The sequence below is a fragment of the Procambarus clarkii genome, chromosome 71 (genome assembly GCF_040958095.1).
Source record: "Procambarus clarkii isolate CNS0578487 chromosome 71, FALCON_Pclarkii_2.0, whole genome shotgun sequence".
Lineage (NCBI taxonomy): Eukaryota > Metazoa > Arthropoda > Malacostraca > Decapoda > Cambaridae > Procambarus > Procambarus clarkii.
The window spans coordinates 14,793,298-14,813,135 of record NC_091220.1 but is presented as its reverse complement, the minus strand read 5'-3'; the positions used below and the strand labels follow the sequence as shown (position 1 = coordinate 14,813,135).

Genomic DNA, 19,838 nt, shown 5'->3' with positions numbered 1-19,838 from the left:
GATATCATCATATAATGTCTGGTTAGGACGTACTGCTCTCGATTGATGAAGATTAAGCCACCCAAGAGGTGGCACGGGCATGAATAGCCCGTAAATACTGCTCTTGTAATATTATTCAGGGGGGTGGGGGAACTATCAAGTGAAAGCGCCAAGCCATTACGACTATATAGCACTCGGAAGGGATTAGGATACGGATTTGGGATGGAACGGGGGGAAAGGAATGGTGCCCAACCTCTTGGGCGCACCATCAGGTCACCATTTGGTCCGGGAGACATCTCCCGGACCATTTGGTCCGGGAGATGTTAATAATTTTGTAACTAGCGTCAAACACTGTTACTTGCTTAGCTAACCGAACTAGAGGGTTCAGTTCCTGAACCGATTATGTGCCTCTGTAATCCTTTACACCACCGCCCACGGGATGGGTATGGGGTGCATAATAAAGAAAGAAATAGAAGAAATTGAAATTGCATAATACGGTTATTGACATTCAATAATAGTAAGATAAATCAATGAGGACCAAATGGGAGACCAGTGATCAGATGAATATTACAGACTCAAGAGTAGCCTTCTCTTCTTGTATATAAATGAAAAAATAAATTCGTTTGTTTAATTCTAATGCTTGTAGGCGAGAACAGGTGTGAACGCCAGCTAGCGCACAAGTACATGAGCGGCCAAAATACTTTTACACAAAAGACATGTACAGACAGGCGTGTGGCTTCTGACTTCTTTTTTATTGATTAATATTAAATATTAGGCGCTTACCTATAATAGTTATCATTTTATGCAAGTATAACTATCACATAATCAATATAAAAGGAGTTTATCAAAAAACTGACAGAAGTGTTGTGTTTTGTGCGTTGTATCGTGTTTGTGGGCATTCGGGTGTGTTGTGTTTACGCTGGCGGGCGGCGTCCTTACCAACTCCGGATTATGTCTATTACATCACTAAACTTCATTTAATAACTATATGCCTGTTAAATAGAAGATTTTAATTGTTAATAGCATTATATTGTCGTTTTAATATGGAACACGTACACATATGCGAAACGTCTAAAGCTGGTGTCGGAAGTGGTAAAAATATTAGTGTGCGATGTTGTCAATGTACGAAGTGTCTTGTATCCGAGTCCATAGGAATTACCGTTTGTCGTGGCGCCATCTATGTTTTGACAGCAGTACTACTAATGTTCCCACGTTATGTGATGATCGCTATACGGCTGTTACGGTCAGTTGCTCTTCTATATATGTTTATGGACAACGTAGGTGATTTGAGGCAATTTGCGGCCAGAGTGAAATAGTATCCAGGCGGTGAGTGATGGAGGAGGATATATACTGCTGTGTACTCGACCAGCGGGTGAGAGGTAAGTTATATCGAACAATTATGGGGAATAGATGGGTTATTTTAAGCGTAGAATGTCAGGTAACCGGTAACTACACAGATGGGGTAGTGTTTTTTTAGGTCTTTATTTACTAAAGTGGAACATTACATTATGCCTTTAGCTGAACAAGTCTACTGGTGGGGGAAGTAGACGGGTTTTATGAAAGTATTTTACCTAAATATTTGCATTTGGTTAACTAGTTCAGCCGTTGCCAGGGAGGATGTTCCTTTAATCTAATCTAAAAATTCTAGCCGGACAGTGATTAAATAAAGAAAATGAATAGAACGAAGTGGTTTGCCAGGGTGCTTAACATTTAGTTTAGTTCACTTACTATGCAGTCCATGCTTAAAGAATGCAAGTTTATCATATTGAATTTACCGTAGTTTTACTGCATTTAATATACCGTTTTTACCCTATTTAATTATGTCGCGTAAAGGCCGGTCGTGGAAAGTTCCTAATATAGCAAGTTTTAAAGGAAAAGTTTGAGTTAACTTTAACGCTTAAGTTGGTGAGCAATTAGCTTAGTCTATTGTGAGGAATGTTACTAGAATCTAACATTGCAAGTGCCATTTCTCTACTCTTTTTTTGCGAAACATGACTAGATACATGAATCGCATAGTTTTATTACTAAATGTTCATGGATTAGGTTGCATAGTTGAGGAAATGGTGATAAGGTTTGTGATTTTGTGTACCTTGACTTCAGCAGAGATTTTGATAGTGGCGCAAAATTGATAGGGGCTCGGATCATTGGGAATGCTGAATGAAGTTGATTAGGTCATGGCTATACCAAAGGAAATTAGTATAAATGGGGTTAAGTTGGGAGAAGTGTTGTAAGTAGTGCCTAAAAGCTCTCCTTGGACCTCGGTTATTCGCAAGATTATGGTTTAGACTGCAATAGTTGCAGAATTGGCAAATCAAAAATACCGATGCCCCATATAGTTTTTGAAATGGTTAAGACTACCAGATGCAGTTTAATGCTGACAAATGTAAGGTTTGGGGGCTAGGTAAAGATTAGATGGTGTAGATTGTTAAGAGTATTAAATTTTTTGCAGGTGGTAAATTGTCCCCGAGCTGGCACTGCTCTCCAGCCTGGGATGTTGATTGGTTAGTCTTCAACTGCCTCCCAACATGGTACTGAGGTCCTGAGCTGACATGCAGTGAGGAACGTGGAAAGCTTCCTGAATTGGCACATGGTATGCCTCCCTTTCAAACCAGCAGCTGGCACAAATGTTCCAGCTAACATCAGAATAGTGGATGAAGCCCACACTAAAATGTAAGTGGTACGGTAAATGGAATAAGAATTTGTATATATAAATTTTGTATTGCTTTTATTAAAATGTTATACATGGTTAAATTAAAGTTTTTGCAATGTTCCAGAAAAATGTTCATGACTAAAGTTGTTGGAAAATAAAATTTGTATAGGATGTTGACTTGAAATGACTATAGCTTTGTTTGTAATAAAGATTGGACAAAGATAGTTAGTGTGCCATTTAAAACGGCAACTGTTAAACTGGTGGTACAGGTATGAACAAAATAACATTGCTATGCAAATAACTTTTTAGTAATGTTTACTGTTCACATGACAGGTTGTGGAAGGTCCTGGCAACACAGAGCTGCAGTAAAATACTTGCAGATCTACAGTAAGTAGTGTTGTGTACATTGGAATTAGAGGGTAGAAGTTAATTGGTAAAAACCTATTAAATATTAGGGTATGGAAATTGAATGGAAGTCTAGGCTTAGGGTAGTGGGTACCATATCTGCAAGTTTAGTCCTTTCAGGAATGTATTGAATAGAATGGTATGTTGAAATTGTGAAAATTGTAATGTGGGGCATTAGGTCTTAAACAGCATAGTTGAGGGTGTTTTATTAAGTTTTAATGAAATATAAATCTTTTTTAGTTAACATTAAATGTTTAAATAAGCTTTAATCTATAAATGTATAACACTGTTAAGGGTAATCATGAGTCAAAGTTAATGGCAGGAAAAGTTTTGTTCTAAGTGATTGTATTTTTCCCTTGAAAGTAAAAAAAATATTCAATGTTTACTTTAGCTTGGTTTTAAATTTATATAGTTTTCCAGAATGTGGTTTGGAGAGTCCAGAAGTCCCTCTTCCAACTGACAGTTAATTTGCTTCAACAGAATCAGGTGAGTTGTAGTACAGGTTAATCTGAATAGATTTGCATAAAAGTAAAAAAATAGTAATAACTTAAACAATATAGCATTGGCTAAAGATAAATGTAAATTGCCATTGAAGTGCAGTTGTGGATAGTTTCTCAAATGACATTTACTGAAACTTGGCAAATTGATGCCATATATTTATATTGCTAAATTAGATCTTTACTAGTGCTACTAGAATATGTAGGAAAGGTAAATTCCTTAAAGAAATTTTTTCCATCTTAATTTGTAAAGTAAAGCAAGATTGGCTTTAAATCTGACATTAATTTCTTGAAATATTTTTCAGGTGAAAGTGATTATGATGCATGGACTGGCTTGGAGTGAGGCTCCTTTACTCTGCAAAAGGAAATCTACAAAAGTGGGTGAGTTTGAATTTGATGTTTTAGCTATATCAATGACCTAATCTTTATTCTCTTATCTAGTCCATTTATAGGTGTGTAACCATGTCCTACTGTTACAACCCACAGGGATTGATGCAGTGTACTGATCCTACCCCATTTCATAAAAGGGGACCAGGCAGTCTTGCAGATTTTCCTGGCTTGGCTTTTTCAGAGCTTTGCTCTACTACCCATCTAATGGATGGACTAGATTTGCATAGGTTTAGGGACCCTTAACAATGGTTACATTGTTAATTCTCACAGGGCTTGTTTGCTGAATGGGTGCATGCATCTAACACTTTAGTGCCTGGCATGCATTGTACAGTGCTTTCAGTAAAGCATATGTACAATGTGTTGATGGCACTAAAGTGGTGGATGTACTGCACCCATTCAGGGAACAAGCTCTGCACTGAAACCAGAGGAAGGGATAGGCCTGCTGAGCCTATCTTAAAAGATAGGATGTTAGGGTTTTTGGGGCTTCTTATTAGGCATTGGTGATAATAAAAGTAGTGTCCCTGTTTAATGTTTATTTTTCTTTTACAGGTGATTGTCTCTGGAGTTGTCTTGGCCTTTTGGATCTTCTGTTCATCTAGGAGCATCTGTCCCCACAACCTGAAACTAATAAATATTAGATGCATTATAAATACTATATGTAAAACTTATTAAATAAAACAATTTTAATGAAACTACTTTATATACCTTATCCTGAAATTATGCTGGAAATTATTGTTTACTACTATTGATGCAATGTTTAAACATCTGAAATTTTTTTACTTTGGAAATAAATACTTGGTAAAATTTACTTATTTGTAACTTGTTACATAGGTGCATGCAAAATACATTGAAAAGATGTAAAAGTGGACTACCTATTCAATTTACATAAACTAAAATATTGCAAATTAGTCTGAAATATTAAAGTGGAAGAAACTTTAGTTAATCATAATTTGTACAAAGCTTAGGTGTTGACTAAAGATCATTGTTAAATTTACAAATTAGAAAAGTGACACTGAAAACCATGTTGTATAGATGCTTCAAAGTCTTTGGTAACTTAAATTTAATCAAGGCTCTTAAATGATTTGTCTGCCAAACTTATCAGATATTCTGAAATATTTTACCTAGATTAAAACCATCATTGTTTGAAAGGGCAAAACAGATTACTGTCAATTAGTTTGACCTAACATCTGCAAGGTCCTGAAGGAATGGATTTTTTTTTTTTGTAAAACTTTGTTTGCTAAAAACAAACCCTGTCTAATGAACCTGCTCATTTTTTTTAGAAATGGTAATTGCAACATTACCAAAGGCCATTGTTTTAATAGCCAAAGTACCAAATGAAAGGCCAAGAAGCAACAAACAGGTACATGGTAGAAAGGACAAAATAACAAATGAAAGGGTCCTCATAACCAAAGAAATGACTGGGAAAAATGCTGTCATACCACAAGGAGTCTTAACCCTTGTCATAAACATCACTGACATTAATCTAAATATTACCAACCACAAAAATTGCTGATAGCATGTTATAAAAAAAATAAAGAATATAATATTGAGGCCTTAATGCAGATTTCTAACTACAAATAGTAACAAGACTGGCAATTTCATAACATAAAACAGAAAAAAATCAGAGCTTGCACGTGAGCCAGAACAATCCATATCACAACTACCACATTAAAATGAAACAACAATGAAGGTAAGGTAATTACCAAAAGAAGGCACCAAACCGGGAAGGCCATGTAGCACCATCAAAGTGCAAAATAATCAGAGGGCGCTAAATATCACCAAGAATGCCAATACGAGAACAAAAACACATAAAGCGAACGATATCAAAAGTCCCTCGATAGAATTCTAGGTGAATCTGATACAAGTGACTGCGAGGGACGGTCGGAAAGCAAGACACATGCTTGTCCTGGAAGTCAGGACATTCAACAAGGATATGCACAACTGTAAGAGGGACAACGCAATAAGGAGCAGGGCAGCGCTCCATTAAGTGACCGTGGGTTAAGCGGGTATGACCAACCCACCGCCGGTTACGGTGGTAGGAGGAAGGCCACGGGGACACACTTAGTTTGAGAGTGTGCAGCTTGTTACCAACCACAGAGGACCAACAACCCTGCCAACGGGGAAGAATGAATAACAGGATAAAAGTCGGAATAAGGAATACCTTTACGGGAGATGGGACAAGAACGGATAGCTTCCTTAGCGGCAGCATCCGCACGCTCATTGAAACACCAATATGGCTGGGAACCCAGCAAAACTCTACTGATTTAAATTTACTAGAAATAAGAAACAGCCAATGTTGAATCTCAATGACCACCGGATGGACAGGATTAAAGGACCCTAGAGCCATGAGGGCACTACGAGAATCAACTACAACCACAAAGGAGGAATGAGAAAGCAAGAGACAAAGAGCATAGAGAATAGCATAAAGTTCTGCCGTAAAGACGCTAGCCTCCGAAGGGAGGCGACACATGTAAGTACGGTCAGGAAAAACAACAGAGTAGCCCACACCATCCGCAGACTTAGACCCATCAGGGAAGATGGAAATAGAGTGGGAGTGCGAAGAAAAGTGCTCAAGGAAGAGGCTTTTCAGAATTGTAGGAGGGGTAAAGGCTTTAGTAATACAAGTCAAGGACGTACAAAACTTGGGAAGGGGGACTCTCCACGGAGGTAATGAAGGAACAATACGAGGAGAAACATTAGAAATATGAACAGAAAGAGAATCCTGTAAGCGAGATAACTGGACAGAAAGTGGGAGACAATGAAGACGAACAGGAACCACAGGAGGAGGAAAAGTCAATGCACGACAGAGGCGAGAGGAAGGATGTTGGAAGGACCGCGCAAGATAGCGAAGACAGTAGCGATCACGGCAGTCCTGAAGAGAGAGAAAGCCAGTGTCAACATACAAACTAAGGGCGGGAGTCGAACGAAAGGCACCACAGCCGAGACGCAACCCAGTATGGTGCAAAGCATCAAGACGGCGAAGAGTAGAAGGAGAAGCAGAAGAGTATGCAGGGCAACCATAATCGAGTTTAGACAGGACGAGAGAGGAGTGCAAATAGAGGAGCGTGCGCCTATCCGCTCCCCAAGAAGTATGGGACAAAACCTTAAGGAGGTTAAGGGCCTTAGAGCATTCAACTCGGAGGCAAGAGATATGGGCTGACCAAGACAAACGAGTGTCAAAGACTAACCCCAAAAGCTTCGCGGAATCCCTGTACACAATGAGATGACCATAAAGCAACAACAATGAAGTAAAGGTCCTTTCAGTAAGAATCTATCATTCACTGAAAGTTGCTGCAGTTAAAAATAAAAGAAAATACAAGTCCCTAGAAATAAACAAGCAACCTTTTTGACTAAGGAAAAGAAGGTAGTTATTCTACTGTATAAGTCTAAGTATTCACTTAGATAACTGTATCCAAGCATAGAGGTTCCCCCCCCCCTTCCCTTTCAGAAAAACATCTACTTTCGAAAAAGTTTAACATTGGCCAACAAAAATGATTCCAGAACTAAATTGCCTAATACCAGGAACAACGAGAGCCATGACAAACACTGCAACCCTCTCCTACCCCCAAGTCTTATGCTATTTATGATCCAAGGTAATTTGACATACTATACTGTACTTCCTACAGACGAGTCTAGTGAGAGGGTGATCTCCTGGCGATTAAATTGAAGCACGATACAGGTGTCAACGAACATCAGTCAGCCCACTTGTCAGCACAGTGGATAACTAATGACATCATAATCTGCAGTGTTGTATGCCTCCCTGTGGCCATTTAAATCAATAAAACACAGGGTTGTGGCAATGTTTACAGCATAAGGCAAGGTATAGAGGAATCCTGGAATGCCATGTAATGTGTAGTCCTTGAATGTGCTTTAGGCAACCAAATTGAATAACAACATTTCTGGTGTTCGGCTATATAATCCGACTTTCTCATTCGGTATAATGTTTTAAACCTAAATAGGAATTCACTTTAAAGGTCAATTTATTTGGAAAGTGCTAACCAGATTCCAAATTACTGAGCTCTGAAAGTACTACAAGGCAAGTTTAACCGAATGAGTGTTTGCCTATCCATACCCCCATGAGGTATGTGACAACACTGAATAAAGAAAGGGTCTTTGAGCATTCACCGTGCAGGTATTTGACATGACCAATATAGCCAAGTGTTAAAGATCATTCTAAGCAGTTCTGCACAATCCATATACTATCAATTAATATAATTGTACAATGGTGCTTGGTGGATGATATTTCCTATTAAAACTCATTGCACAACTGTTTCTATTAGACATTTTAAACCTACAAATGGTAGCCCTAGATATCGCACTACAGTATTAATTACAAGATGAACAATGTAAAATCAATACCACAACAGCAAAGGATGACGGCTTTTCAACAACCGACAAACACGCAGGTCTAACACCAGCCATCCCGAGAGAGGACGTCCCAAGCATGTACACCCCACAACTTTACATCACCTTTGCTACCTCACGCGAGCACGCAACAGCATGAGGATGCCATACTCCCAAACCAACTCCATGCACTTTGAGGCTTTACCCACCAAACACACACCGAAACTACGACGTTGCTACAACGTTCGAACAAGATTTAACACCTCCTAACCAGTTATAAGAACCAATATAACAAGTTGTAACAACGTTCTAATACGTCAAAAACACGTTAAGCCAAGATGTATCAACTTTATTACAAGTTGTAACAAGCGCAAAATAGGGTCAGTTTCAGTTTGTGTTTCCAGGGTAACAACTCAACATTTAAAAAGTTGATTTAAAAAATCAAACACCTGAATTTTTCCCTAATTAAATTTACTAGGGAAATGCACACCAAGCCATGAAACTTACAATGAAGATGAACAAACTACACACAACTGTCACCAAACTTCCACATACCACCCCCTTCTCACTCCTGCCCTCCCTCCTTAGGTGCTCTGATTGGCTGAGCACCTGAGCCACCACCACTCACCTCCTGTTGTGAGAGCCTAAAGCATGTTTGGTTGCACTTTAAAAGTTCCCAAGTGTACTCGCCTAATTGTGAGTACCGCCTGCCCGGTTCATTTTGTTTTTCAATCTACCTCAATTTACCCCTTTACAGTCAAATATTATGCAAAATTCTGTTTAAGACTTGTCCCTTCTTAACTTAAATAACTGCTTTGGCCATCTGCAATCTTTCTAGGTGGGTAACAATAGACTCTTGAGGCCAGAAAGGACTTATCAAACGGCGATCATAACAATACGGTACACACACAAAATCACAACCTGATATACACAAAGCAGAAAATCCACTGGAGCTGTGAGGCGACGTAAACCTTTGCCCAAGGCACTGGCAGCTGCATACTCTAACACAGTATATTACTGACTTTGTAAAAGTCTTACAACCGGATTTCCCCATAAATCACAGCAAGTTTTGAGGCCACTCCTTGAGTCAACGTCTTACGTAAGCCCTACAAGCACTCGGGTGAAGGTTGAAGCAGTTCAACACCATACGCCCCAACTTCAAATACACAGTTGAGAGGCGGGACCAAAACGTGATTTTCTGTGTGTGCCTGAAGTTGGGGCATACGGTCTTGCTTCACCCTTCACCGGCGTACTTCAGGGGTTTTATTTTATACTTGGACTGGCTTCAGTAGGGCCTCCAGACTTTCTGTGGCTTCACAAGTGTCATGTGAATCCTCTGCATAGCAGTGGAACTGCCTTTTCCCTTCACCTTCAATGCCTCTGCACTGGAAGTATACATCTACACCAGCCCAGAAGAGTCATCAGTCCTGCCACCTCTCCATACCCCCCAGGGCCTGGCACGGCCTGGTACGACTCAGAGGCAAGCCGGGCGCCTCTGCTAACTGGCAGTTTGTCCCCACAAACAAGCAGTTAGTCGCCTTCAACTGACAGTGGTACAGCTCAACACAAAGGCACCGCCAGCCACAACGAGCAGTTTGCTAGTTGACCAGATGTCCACCTCGTGTTGACACTGGATGAGTCATCACCGCCGGACTATATAAAGAGCGCTGCCTCCCTGGAGAGGCAATCTCTCCCTTAGCGCTCTAGGATCACCTTCGTGTCTCTAACCCGTCGTCCACTTCCAGCCAACGTTGTGTGACTGATGCCATGGTGGTATGGTAGCTGTCTTCAGAACACCAGTATATCTTCATACTTTTATTCATTGCTTATAGTTTATTTTTTGCATTTAAGGTCATACTAAGTTGTTCACCTTTGCATTACATGATAGTCAAGTATTGTCATGTGTTATTTTTGTTCATTACTATTTCAGTAAATTGTTTAATTATTTATTTGATAATTTTCATTTGTTTCCACCTGCAACTTACACACTGCAAGGCCAATAGCAGCATTTCTTTCATTTATGTGAGGGAGAGCCATACCATCTTGGTTCAGTATAGCTGTGATACCATAACCCGTCACACAAGATATCTAGTTGTAAGACTTTTACCATCAGTGGTGGTAGAGTATGCAACTGGCAATGCCTTTGTTACAGGTTCGCTTCATCTCACAGCCCCAGTGGATTTTCTCACACATTTGAATACATGAAACAACTTTATTTGATACATTCCAAACCAAAGTACTGTACAGTACAGTAATTATCAAACCATCAAATGTGTGGGATAATCATAGTGCGCTAAATATCACTAACGTCGCCAATACAAGAACAAAAAAGCATACGGCGAACAATATCAAAGGTATTGAATTTACCAAGAATTTTATCGAGGGACAATTGACAGTGAGGGATGGTCGGGAAGCAAGACACGTAAGTCCTGGAAGTCAGGACATGTAGAGACAACGGTTTGGACAATAAGAAGCAGGGCAGCGCTCCATTAAGTGCCCGTGAGTTAAACGTGTATGATCAATATACAACCTCGCCAGAGCCGTTTTCCACCACCGGTTACGGTGGTAGGAGGAAGGCCACGGGAACACACTACTCTTAAGAGCACGCAGTTTGTTACCAGTAACAGAAGACCAACAACCCTGACAACGGGCAAGAATGGGGAAATGAATAACTGGGTAAAAGTCATAATAAGGAATACCTTTACGGGAGATGGGACAGGTACGGATAGCTTCCTTAGCGGCAGTGTCCGCACGCTCATTTAAGAACGCACCAATATGGGTGGGAATCCAGCGAAATTCCACTGTCTTAAATCTACTGGAGATAAGAAACAGCCAATGTTGAATTTCAACTACCAAAGGATGGACTGGATTAAAGGATTCTAGAGCCATGAGGGCACTGCAAGTGTCAACTACAAACACAGAGGAGGATTGACAGCGAGAAAAGAGTTGATGAAGAGCATAGAGAATAGCATAAAGTTCTGCCATGAAGATGCTAGTCTCCGGAGGCAGGAGACACAAAGGTGCAGTCAGGAAAAACAACAGAGTAGCCTACACCGTCTGCAGACTTAAGACCCATTGGTGAAAACGGAAATAGAGTGGAAGTGTGAAGAAAAGTGTTCAAGGAAAAGGTGATTTAGAACTGTAGGAGGGGTAAAAGTTTTAGTCATGTGGGTCTAGGCTTACAGAATTTAGGAACGGGGACCCCTCCGTAGGGGCAAAGACGGAATGACACGAGGGGAAATATTGGTAACACAAACTGAAAGAGCATTTTGTAAGAGAGACAACCGTACAGAAAGAGATAGGTGGTGAAGGGGAACAGGAACCACAGGATGGGTAAAGGTCAAGGCATGACATAAGCAAGAGTGAGGGTGCTGTAAGGACCGTGCAAGGTGGAGAAGACAGTAGCGATCATGGCGATCCTGTAGAAACAGGACGCCAGTTTCAACATACAGGCTTAGGGTAGGTGTCGAAGGAAAGGTACCAGAGCTGAGCCGTAACCCAGTATGATGCAGTGTGTCCAGATAACCCAGTATGATGCAGTGTGTCCAGATGGTGAAGGGTAGAAGGAGAAGCAGACGAGTAAACAGGGCCATAATCGAGTTTAGACAGAACGAGAGAAGAATGTAAAGAGAGGAGCAGTGTCGATTAGCTCCCCAAGAAGTATGGGACATGACCTAAAGTTAGTTAAGGGCCTTAGAGCATTCAACTCGGACGTAAAAAATATGGGGCGACAAAGACAAACGAGTGTCAAAGATTAGCCCTAAAAGCTTTAGCAGATTCTTTGTACAAAAGGGGATGACCCCTGTTACCTAACAGTAAATAGGTATCTGGGAGTTAGCTGTTACAGGCTGCTTCCTAGGGGGGTGCGTGTGTGGGAGAAAAATTTTTTTAGTAGTTAACCACTGAACTGCTCTGTTTCCAAATAACACCCTGGTGCACAAGAAATAAATTCTTTCCAAAATTTTTTTTTCTCTTCTTATATTGTTAAAATGCAGAGTCTGATCACGGGGAAACTAAACAAAAAATATTGTATGTGACTTACCTTAGCTGTGATGGAGCTGGGAAGTTGAGCAAATTATGGGCGCTGAGCGTTGGAAAGATGGGGGTCTGTCGGCCCCGCCACCCCGTGCGACGGCAGTTGCTGCAAATAAAATGTTGCGCAATTATTTTGAAGTTTCTCATTCATTTCTTCATTTTTTTTGCTGTAATATTATTTAAAAGTGTGTAATTTGTGGAATTTATATAATTCAAAGTATAGAACATCGCTATGCTCAAAATTATGGGCCTCATATATGCGACATATTCTACAATCAAACAGTGCTTTTGCTGTTATTACACTATATACACACATTGTATATACCCATCTACGTATGTATTCACCATAACGATCCACTATGTTGGTATGGTGAGCCCAAAAAACATGAGTGAGCTGCCACACCCTGCCAGTCCTCCCTCCCTCCTCCAACACATTACTCGCCAACATTCCTACTCCCAAAATACTGTTATTGTGTTTATTACACTATTTACACACGTTATGTATAAGTATGTACATGTTTTATTCATGTACATACGTACATACTTGCCATCTCCTCACCTCTCTCTCTTGCCTACTTAATGCTCTTGCTTCCCTCATCTCATCACAATCGACTTTATAATGGTCCAGGACGGATCGAAATGTCGTCGTCTATTCAATTTCCAGTGTGTGGTTTGGTCAACAATGAAATCTTCATGCAAGATCTTATAAAGAAAACCCCTAGAACGAGTTTTGCAGATACGAAAGAGTTTAAGGTGAGTAGGGGATGGTTTGAGAAATTTTGAAAAGAGACGTGGTATTCATAGTGTTGTGAGGCATGGTGAGGGTGCCAGCTCAGACAAAGTAGGGGCTGAAAGATTTGTTCGTGATTTTAAAGATTTTGTAGATACTGTATTGATGGATATATTCCACAACAAGTGTTTAATTGTGAGGAGACATGGCTATTCTGGAAAAAATTGCCGAAGAGGACATACATTACCCAAGAGGAGACGTCACTGCCCGGACACAAGCTAACTTGGGCTAACTTGTGTCAGGATAGGCTAACTATTGTGCTGTGTGGCGATTTGAAAATTAAACCCTTGCTCGTGTATCATTCCGAAAATCCAAGAGTTTTAAAAAATATATAACGTGCAGAAAAACTGTGATGTAGAGTGGTTTGCCCTGCCATCAAAAAATATCTGCAAGAGAAAAGTTTGACACTAAAGGGCCTGCTTCTCGACAATGCTCCTGCTCATCCTCCAGACTTGGAGGATGCATTGTTGGGGCCACTTTTTTTTTTTAGGGATATTCCTGCATGGGCCCTAAGTTTCTGGCTAATGAACCAATGACATGAAGGAGGAGTTTTCAACCTACCTTGTGTTAGGTGTGCAGGGGTCAATAGACTGAACATAATGTCAGGAGCAAAGGGGGGCGTTTGCCTCTTCAAACACAATTGTGACCATCTTCATCTCTTCGAACTATCCTAAATGCTCTCTTCACCTGTCTGACCAAATTGGGTGTCCAGACCACCTTTGAATCTGAAATTGTAAAATTAATAGTGATTTCAGAATATTCAGTCCATTTATACTAACAAAATTATATGCAGTATACTGTAATTGAAATTTTACAGAATGATAAAGGCAATTTAGCAACTTTGTTAAAATGCACATGGGGGAAATACATGAAAATAGGTTAATATTGTTTGTAAGGTTGATGGGAAATGTTTATTACTTTTATGATTTAAAAGATGTATAGCCCTAATACTCCATCCTGGGTGCATTCCACCAGGTAATGACCACAGCAAAAGTTTTCTACAAGGCTCTATTGTCACACAAACTTTTCACATTTTCAAACTTGATTCATCTTTTTCCCCCTCGTTCCAGGGGTTTTCTTTAAAAGGTCTTCATGCAAATGCCTTGGTTTCTCACAAATGATGGCCTCTGAAATGCTATCACCTGCTAACTCTTTGTTGTGTATCCAAATTAATAAAAACTTTTCAACATCCTCAAGTGTTTGTGTTCTTTGTTTCGGGATTGTTGATATGCCTTTTGCCACTTTAACGCTCATAATGTCCTTTTTCTTAGCAAGTACAGTGCATATTGTTGACATAGATTTGTTGTACTGCCTAGCTAGTTCAACAACCTGTGCACCATTTTGACGTTTATGAATGCTCTCTTGTTTTTCCTCTATGGTCATTCTAATATGTGTTTTCTTGGCTTGAACCTTACCACTGGCTTTCTTGGGACTCATGGCAAGATATATAATAACAAATTTTATGTTCAAATAGCCAAAAATCCCAAAACAAATGTAATGCTTTATAAAGAATTCAGGCGCGATAGTTACTAGGCAGGAGACACTGGTAAACTGAGGTGCGATCACCATGCCACCACGCGCTAGGTCAGCCCATACGCATATCAACAAACTCATTTCCCGAGGCAAAGTTTGTAACCCGATTCAAATTTTTCGAAGAAATTAGGCTCGTAACCCGAAAAGTTCATAAATATTCATTCGTAAGCCGAGGTGACACTATATATAAGTAAAAAATTAAAATTTTGTAGATACACTGTGCTGTATTGATGGATACATTCCGCAACAAGTGTTTAATTGTGAGGAGACATAGCTATTCTGGAAAAAATTGCCGAAGAGGACATACATTACCCAAGAGGAGACGTCACTGCCCGGACACAAGCTAACTTGGGCTAACTTGTGTCAGGATAGGCTAACTCTTGTGCTGTGTGGCGATTTGATAATTAAACCCTTGCTCGTGTATCATTCCGAAAATCCAAGAGTTTTAACAAATATATAACGTGCAGAAAAACTGTGATGTGGAGTGGTTTGCCCTGCCATCAAAAAATATCTGCAAGAGAAAAGTTTGACACTCAAGGTCCTGCTTCTCGACAATGCTCCTGCTCATCCTCCAGACTTGGAGGATGCATTGTTGGGGCCACTTTTTTTTTTTTTTAGGGATATTCCTACATGAGCCCTAAGTTTCTGGCTAATGAACCAATGACATAAAGGAGGAGTTTTCAACCTACCTTGTGTTAGGTGTGCAGAGGTCAATGGTTGAACATAATGTCACGAGCAAAGGGGGGCGTTTGCCTCTTCGAACACAATTGCGACCATCTTCATCTCTTCGAACTATCCTAAATGCTCTCTTCACCTGTCTGACCAAATTGGGTGTCCAGACCACCTTTGAATCTGAAATTGTAAAATTAATAGCAATTTCAGAATATTCAGTCCATTTATACTAACAAAATTATACATACAGTACTGTAATTGAAATTTTACAGAATGATAAAGGCAATTTAGCAACTTTGTTAAAATGCACATGGGGGAAATACATGAAAATAGGTTAATATTGTTTGTAAGGTTGATGGGAAATGTTTATTACTTTTATGATTTAAAAGATGTATAGCCCTAACACTCCATCCTGGGTGCATTCCACCAGGTAATGACCACAGCAAAAGTTTTCCACGAGGCTCTATTGTCACACTAACTTTTCACATTTTCAAACTTGATTCATCTTTCCCCCCCCCCCTCGTTCCAGGGGTTTTCTTTAAAAGGTCTTCATGCAAATGCCTTGGTTTCTCACAAATGATGGCCTCTGAAATGCTATCACCTGCTAACTCTTTGTTGTGTATCCAAATTAATAAAAACTTTTTAACATCCTCAAGTGTTTGTGTTCTTTGTTTCGGGATTGTTGATATGCCTTTTGCCACTTTAATGCTCATAATGTCCTTTTTCTTAGCAAGTATAGTGCATATTGTTGACATAGATTTGTTGTACTGCGTAGCTAGTTCAACAACCTGTGCACCATTTTGATGTTTATGAATGCTCTCTTGTTTTTCCTCTATGGTCATTCTCACATGTGTTTTCTTGGCTTGAACCTTACCACTGGCTTTCTTGGGACTCATGGCAAGATATATCATAACAAATTTTATGTTCAAATAGCCAAAAATCCCAAAACAAATGTAATGCTTTACAAAGAATTCAGGCGCGATACTTACTAGGCAGGAGACACTGGTAAACTGAGGCGCGATCACCATGCCACCACGCGCTAGGTCAGCCCATACGTATATCAACAAACTCATTTCCCGAGGCATAGTTAGTAACCCGATTCAAATTTTTCGAAGAAATTAGGCTCGTAACCCGAAAAGTTCATAAATATTCATTCGTAAGCCGAGGTGTCACTATATATAACTAAAAAATTAAACTCAGGATTACTTTCAACCCCCACCCCTTTTGCTCTACTCCATCGCCACCTACCTTCACCCCCCCTCTATGATGTACTCTTCCATAGACACCTACCTTTGCCCCCCTCCTCCCCTCTACTCCTCCATCATCACCTACCTTCACACCCCCTCCCTTCTCCTCCTCCATCGTCACCTTCCTTTCACCCTCCTCTATGATGTACTCTTCCATAGACACCTACGTTCACTGCATATAATGCTCCCCTCTACTCCTCCATCGTCACCTACTTTCACCCCCCCCTCCGCTCTACTCCTCCAGGGTCGCAGACAATTTCACGAGCGTGAGAACTACGAGTTCTCTAACCACTCTCACACTCCTACTCTCTCACCAGTGAGGGGGAGGGAAGGAGGGAGGAAATGAAGGAAGAAAGGTGGGGGAGAGAGAATAGGCAGGGGGGAAGGAAGGGCCTAGATACATTTCTTCCATATAGATAGGTAGACTGAGGGAGAGCTGCTTGCCAAGAGCCCTATCAGACAGGCTTCCTATTCCTCAACCCTCCCTAATATGCCACATCCTGGTCAGGACAACTTGCTCGATTGTTATTCTTGGTGTGACTCGAGAACTGACCTCGAGGCGGGGCATGGGCATGGATTATCTCCCTGGGGCACGCACCTCCCTGCCCCAGCTCTCTCTCTCTCTCACATAATCTATCAAGGGTCTAACATGAGGTCATTGTGCCTACCAGAAGTGTATATGTCCAAGGCTGGCCACCTGTCTGGACCATTCAAATGTATAAACACGTAATTAGTCTATTAAAATTATATATAATGCTACAATTATAAATTAATTTGTTCATGATCATTCGTTTATCAGTATTTTAATATGAGGTATATATACGCATGTATGTATACGTTGACGTACACATATATGATTATGTGTATGGAATGATTATGATTATGTGTAATCATATATGATTATATCTAATGGAATGCATTAGTAAGTGATGTGGTGGAGGCTGACTCCATACACAGGTTCAAGTGTAGATATGATAGAGCCCAATAGGCTCAGAAACCTGTACACCTGTTGATTGACGGTTGAGAGGTGGAACTAAAGAGCCAGAGCTCAACCCCAGCAAGCACAATTAGGCGAGTATATGAACGAATGCACATGTACACTTTCAAATGAATTAAGATACCTTGAGATACACAATGACTTAGTTTAAATAGTTTAAACACATTATGGTACTGATTTTGACATGCTGATGTCTGGAAGGGAGAGGGGGTGTGGGGGGTTATTGTCTGAGGTGGAGGACCAGAGGAGGGGGTCAGTGGAAGGATGGTGGCTGGAGGGATGCCATTGTTCTAATGGTTATGAAAACAATTATTGATGGCAGGAATTCAGTGGGTGTGTACTTCACCCGCACCATCACCATACTGTGCCCTGCTACAACCCCCCCTCCCCCACTCCATCCATGCTGTGCGGGGCGTATTACACATTATGGGATAACCGACTGTCTGTCCATTCCTGTCTGCTCGTTATGCTGCCCTTCCTTTTGAAAATTGTCTGCTTTATCGACTTCCTTCAAGACCACACGTTAGCCTCTTATCACGCCCTCTTACCACTCTCAGGGAGCCGGCTCTTCTATACAATAGTTACCACTCAGTCCTTAAGGTGAAAGAGTGTCCGGGCATATAACTTGTACGTGTACTTATTTGCGATTCGTTTGGGCTGTCACGTGTGGTGATTAGTGTTGGGTAAGGCTAGGCCAGGTCAGGTCAGACTAGGCCAGGTCAGACTAGGCTAGGTAAGGCTAGGCCAGGTCAGGTCTGGTCAGGTCTGGCTAGGCCAGGTCAGGCCAGGCCAGGCTAGGCAGGGTGAGAGAAGTAAAGCGGCAGGTACTTACGTTTCCGAGAAAGTAGCGGCGGTAGTATATTGTTGATTTAGATTCGACGACATCCTGAAGCTAGTAGGTGGCGGCCTCATCGCTCTCGAACTTGTTGTTGTTGTAGGGGATACGAGGCACACCCAATATCCCCCTTACATTGATCACATATCGCACACTAATATTTTGACTATTTCCGACACCAGATTTGTCTGTTTCGTATATGTATAATTGTTCAATATTAAAACCACAATAGAATGCTCTTAACAGTTACAATTTTCAACTTAACAGCCATATAGTTGGCAAGAACGCCGCCCGCCAGTGTAAATGTCTCAGACCCTGTTGGAATATACCCCTGGTATATTCCAGGGGTATTCCAGGAATATACCTGGGGTATTCAGGGGTATTCCAGGAATATACCTGGGGTATTCAGGGGTATTCCAGGAATATACCTGGGGTATTCCAGGAATATACCTGGGGTATTCAGGGGTATTCCAGGAATATACCTGGGGTATTCAGGGGTATTCCAGGAATATACCTGGGGTATTCAGGGGTATTCCAGGAATATACCCCTGGAATATACTCCTGTTGGAATATACCTCAGACCCCTGTTGGAATGTCTCAGACCCTGTTGGAATATAACCAATCTGTCAATCGGGTCAACCCAAGTGTTGCGTTTCCATGCGTTTCCAAAAGGGTCGCCCATGTTGGAATCGGTGAACGCCCTAGTAATATTGTTGAAAACATCTTAATAACTTATTAAACCAAAGGTCTTTTTATGTCAGAAGAACGGCAGAAACTAGATCTATATATGAAAACTCTTTCAGGACAAAATTTAAAGTAAAATTAAAGATATTTGTAGTTGTATAAAAGTTGCATTTTTCATCGGTCGTAGAGCCGGAAATCCGCAATATTCATCTCAGAACAATGCTTATTTCACGCAGAATCGTTAATAAACGTAAGATTTTTATACGTCTCAAGAAGGATAGAAACATAAATTTACTTTAATCTAGTTTTACATAATCTAGTTGGCCATGAAGCCTTGTTTAAAGTATGAATATTTTTCCTCTCTAATAAGGTATAATCTCTGTGATGGATTCACAAAAACTATTTTATATCTGCCTTTCTGATAACATATACAAATATAATCTTTATTTGTGAATATTTGTTAATTAAGCAATATATCAGAGGGCGTGTAGGGTTCGGTGTTCAATGAACGAAAAGGACTGGATCACTGTGTACAGGAGGCTGATATGGCAGCAAACACTCTCCAGGCGACCATATATCTTGGATAAGTCGCTCCACACAATTGTCGCTTGGACCGTCGACTTCCTATGGCGTCACCTCTCACATATTTACGTCTCATTTCGTTATGAAATTAGATTATTTCAGAGTAAAATTAGGTTTGATCATATTCTACGTGTAGCACCAACATTATAGTAAGTAAATATACCATATTTCTTCATTACTTACGTAATGCTAGGACGA

General features: G+C 40.5%; 1 protein-coding gene and 1 long non-coding RNA gene across 6 annotated transcripts; one reads left to right on the top strand and one right to left on the bottom strand.

Annotated features, from left to right (window-relative positions):
• The first annotated feature begins 777 nt into the window (after nucleotides 1-777).
• On the top strand, nucleotides 778-4,613 carry LOC123745504 (uncharacterized). Of its 3 annotated transcripts, none has more exons than XM_069312056.1 (6): nucleotides 778-1,358; nucleotides 2,429-2,649; nucleotides 2,963-3,016; nucleotides 3,447-3,520; nucleotides 3,837-3,908; nucleotides 4,471-4,613. In XM_069312056.1, exons 2-6 carry the CDS (start codon nucleotides 2,631-2,633, stop codon nucleotides 4,591-4,593), a joined length of 342 nt encoding a protein of 113 aa, XP_069168157.1. In that variant the 5' UTR covers nucleotides 778-1,358; nucleotides 2,429-2,630; the 3' UTR covers nucleotides 4,594-4,613. The 3 variants fall into 3 exon arrangements, 2 of the variants coding, with proteins under 2 accessions (XP_069168157.1, XP_069168158.1); XM_069312057.1 differs by having other exon boundaries at nucleotides 785-1,358; nucleotides 3,837-3,912; XR_011224296.1 differs by having other exon boundaries at nucleotides 812-1,358; nucleotides 3,455-3,520; nucleotides 3,837-3,912.
• LOC138356239 (uncharacterized) lies at nucleotides 4,440-19,838 on the bottom strand. Of its 3 annotated transcripts, none has more exons than XR_011224298.1 (6): nucleotides 19,824-19,838; nucleotides 18,372-18,562; nucleotides 15,313-15,475; nucleotides 13,652-13,815; nucleotides 12,308-12,406; nucleotides 4,440-4,545 (listed from the first exon to the last, which is right to left on the bottom strand). It is a non-coding gene; the product is annotated as an uncharacterized lncRNA (long non-coding RNA). The 3 variants fall into 3 exon arrangements; XR_011224297.1 differs by lacking the exon at nucleotides 19,824-19,838 and adding an exon at nucleotides 18,921-18,935 and having other exon boundaries at nucleotides 18,372-18,888; XR_011224299.1 differs by lacking the exon at nucleotides 19,824-19,838 and adding an exon at nucleotides 18,921-18,935 and having other exon boundaries at nucleotides 4,440-4,539; nucleotides 18,372-18,888.